This window comes from Alnus glutinosa, chromosome 8 (genome assembly GCF_958979055.1).
Source record: "Alnus glutinosa chromosome 8, dhAlnGlut1.1, whole genome shotgun sequence".
In the NCBI taxonomy this organism is placed as follows: Eukaryota; Viridiplantae; Streptophyta; class Magnoliopsida; order Fagales; family Betulaceae; genus Alnus; species Alnus glutinosa.
In genome coordinates, this window is record NC_084893.1 from 21,226,487 (window position 1) to 21,230,188 (window position 3,702).

Below are 3,702 nucleotides of genomic sequence, written 5' to 3' on the forward strand. Positions count from 1 at the left end.
CAATAACAGTAGTCAATGCAAGAAACAATGATGTGGCCATTCGAATTTTAAAAGATGATTTTGTTTTGAAAAAGACATTATATGTTAAGGAATAACTCTTTCATGTACGTTGTTGTGCTCATATCACTAATCTATTGGTGCAAGATGGTATTAGTCAAATTGGAGATATTGTGGATTGTGTTAGGGATGGTATAAAGTATATAGTTGCATCGGAGGGCAGGTTGAAGCAATTTGATGAAATTGCAAAGCAGTTACAATTGTCCTATAAGAAAATGATTTTAGATGTTCTTACTAGATGGAATAACACTTATATGATGTTGTCTGCTGCGTTAGAATTTAGAGGGAGGTGTTCCCAAGGTATGAAGATAGGGATCAAAGTTTTCGTTGGGTGCCAAGTGTTGATGATTGGGTTAAAGTTGAGAATGTTTGTCATGTTTTAGAGGTTTTTTAATGAGGTGACAAAGATAGTATCAAGGAGTAATTATCCAACGTCTAATTTATTTCTTCCTGAGGTTTGGAGAATAAGATATGTGTTGGGTAAAAAATCTAAGGATGCCAATGTTTATGTAAGAACAATGGCAGAAAAAATGTATTTGAAATTTTAGAAGTATTGGGGCGAATGCAATCTGCTCATGGCTGTTGGTGCTGTTTGGATCCAAGGTTTAAGTTGAAACTTGTACAATTTTGTTTCCCTGAAATTTATGAAGAGCCTGAAGCCACTAGAAATGTTGAAAAGGTACGTAGTGTTTTAAATGAGTTGTATGGTGAGCATGTTGATGCCCACAACTTAACTGTTGCCCCAAACCGTGGGCATCAAACTAATTCTAATTTTGCTTCATCTTCAAGTGATAGTTCATCTGGTGGTGTTCAAAGGAGCACTAAAAGTGGAATGGCTATGTTTAACTCTTTTGTAAGAAGAAGTGTTGATACCTTTCAACCTGTGAAGTCGGATCTGGAAATATATTTGGAAGAAGATGTTTATATATGTGATAAGGGTGCTGATTTGAAGTTTGATGCTTTAGAGTGGTGGAAATCCAATCAACTTAAGTACCGCATTTTATCTAAGATGGCACGGGACATCCTTGCAATTCCTATCACTATAGTGAGTTCGGAATCAACATTTAGTACTGGTGGAAGGGTCAGTGATCCATATCGTGCATTTTTATCTACTAAAACTGTTGAGATTCTGCTGTGTGGAGCTGATTGGGTTCGAGCACTACATGGACTCAGTAAATCTTCTAATGTGAGTGTTATAATTTGTAGGTGTGTTCTTAAATGAGTTTTAGCTTTTCCCTTAAATAAATAGTAACCAATGTTCTTTGTTTTTTTTTTTTTTTTTTTTGTAGTTGGATGAACCTTCTTTGGTGGAGATTGAGTTGCCTTAGTGCTGGATTGTGGAGTATTTTTTTTTTTTTTTTTGTTATAGTTAATGAGATCAAATTCTAATGTATTTTGTTTATTTATTTTGCTATTCTATACTTTGCCTTGAAAAAAATAACTCATCTACTTTTTTGTTTGGTTATTTTAAGCAAATACTTGGTATGAAAATGGACTGGAACTATCCTGGAAGTGTTGTATTTGGGGGAAGTTTTTGTTAGTATTTTGTAGGCTCATAGTAAGTTGATTCTGTTTTATTTGATGGTCATTTTAGACTCATTTATACACTGGTTATACATTGATTATGTTCTGTTTACATGCTTACTTTTTTCTGATTATGATTATTAATTTCTTACTAATTTTTTCATTTTCTCTTGTAAATGTGTAATAAACAGGTGAAGAAGTTAATCTCTGACTCCTGGGGGATTTGCTGCACTGCCATAGTGCCATGTATTTAAACTTGTTTATTTTGTAAGCTTGACAATTGGACTTAATTTTTTTTAATGCTTGTGTTGTGTAATATAGTGTAGACTGTGTAGTTTACTAGTTTATGTTATTTTGTGTATGTTGAGATGTTATATTGTTAGCTTGAAGCTTTGCAAGCTGGCAACCTTGGCAGGTTAACTATTGATTAGTTTTTGTTGGAATTATTGAGATGTGGACTATCCATCCACAGGGATATGCTACTGAACTTGTTTTTGTGAATGCTAAACTTGCTAGTGTATTGTTAGAACTTAAATAACTTAGATTTGTAGTTCATGTTGTTTTCTATGTTTGTATATTTCGATGTTTTGGAAATTTGAAATTCTTGAGAATCTTGTTAGCTTGAAGCTTGGATAGATCATTGATGGAATGCTTGGATGTGTTGAAAAATTGAAATACTTGGAATTCTGTATATTGCTTCTTTTTTTCTTTTCTTTTTTAATGTTGGAACTTTTGAGAATGTGTAATCTGGAATTTGTTGTTGAATGTTGGCTTTATGAAGTGAGTTGTAACTTGTAATTTGTAAGTTTTAATTTGTTGTTTGTAATTTTTAATTTGTATTTTGTAAGTTGTAATTTTTAATTTGTATTTTGTAAGTTGTAATATGTAAATTAATGCAATTGGCTATTTGGAAGTTGTTGTAATTTGTAATTTGTAAGTTGTAAATTGTAAGTTTTAAGTTTTAAGTTTAAATATTAAGTTTTAAGTTTGATAGCTTGTTAACATTATGAATATTGAGAATCAATGTTTTAACTTTCAATGTTTCAGTTTAAATTTACATCTTTTAAATTGCTTTGAAATTGAATGTTAAATCTTGTTATAATGGCTTGAAAGTGCCCAAAAAAACCGAGCTAGAGCTCGTTCATTTCATAAATATGTAACGAGTTCGAGCCGAGTTCGAACGTCAAAAACTCTTAATGAGCCGAGCCTCGAACAGAATTTCCAAAATTTTTCGAGCTCATGAGCCGAGTTTGAACAAGTTAAAAAAAATTCGAGCAGGTCCAAAAAAGCTCGAACTAGGCTCGACTCGGTTCATTTGCAGCCCTACGAAGGACTCTATAGTTTCATCGTATAGAAGAGCAATCCCAATATCACAACCTCTCTATGATGATTAAACAATTTAAACCCAACAAACATTGCAAGCGGTTGATATTCCTTATTAGTTCTGTATGTCGTATCAAAAGAAACTACATCACCAAATAACTTATAATCAACAATCATTTGCGCATCTGCTCAAAAAATATTTGTTATTTGTTCTCCAGCATCAAATTGTAATGCATAATAAAAGAAAAAATTCTCTCGCCTTTTATTTTCAAAGTATCTAAGTAAACACCCTGACTCACCATATTTCAGCTCTCGTTGTCGTTTGTTGTGAATGTAATTCTTATGATCTTGCTTGGTGTAACCAAGAACATCTTTCCCATCGGCTTGCCTACCCATAAACTCAAACAAATCTTTCAATTTTATACCACTATCATAAGCTAAATCAATTTCCAATGCTTGTGCATGTGAGATCTTCCGTTGTGATGGCATCATGTGAGCACATTGTGAAACATGAAGAGCATGATTATGACTAGCTTAAGACGCTGTATACAATATTTCGCCTTTTTTTTTTTTTATCAAGTCGAATTTTCATGTGTGCTTGGCAAACTGTCCTTGTTTCAGTTGGCTCATGCATATTTTGACCGTCTCTCTCCCATTCATCTCGAAATCCTTCTTTACAACATACAAATTGTCTTGAAGTCACCACGTCATCTACCTTTCTTTTATTACACCAGTCTTTACGAATACCTTTCTTGAAATCCCTCTTTACAGTATTATGTGATTCCTAATACTTACCAT

The 3,702-nt window shown here is 32.9% G+C and overlaps 1 protein-coding gene across 1 annotated transcript; it reads right to left on the reverse strand.

Annotated features, from left to right (window-relative positions):
* Positions 1–2,916: 2,916 nt before the first annotated feature.
* Positions 2,917–3,396, reverse strand: LOC133876207 (protein FAR1-RELATED SEQUENCE 5-like). The gene is made up of 2 exons (XM_062314493.1): positions 3,204–3,396; positions 2,917–3,089 (listed from the first exon to the last, which is right to left on the reverse strand). Exons 1-2 carry the CDS (start codon positions 3,394–3,396, stop codon positions 2,917–2,919), a joined length of 366 nt encoding a protein of 121 aa, XP_062170477.1.
* Positions 3,397–3,702: the final 306 nt, after the last annotated feature.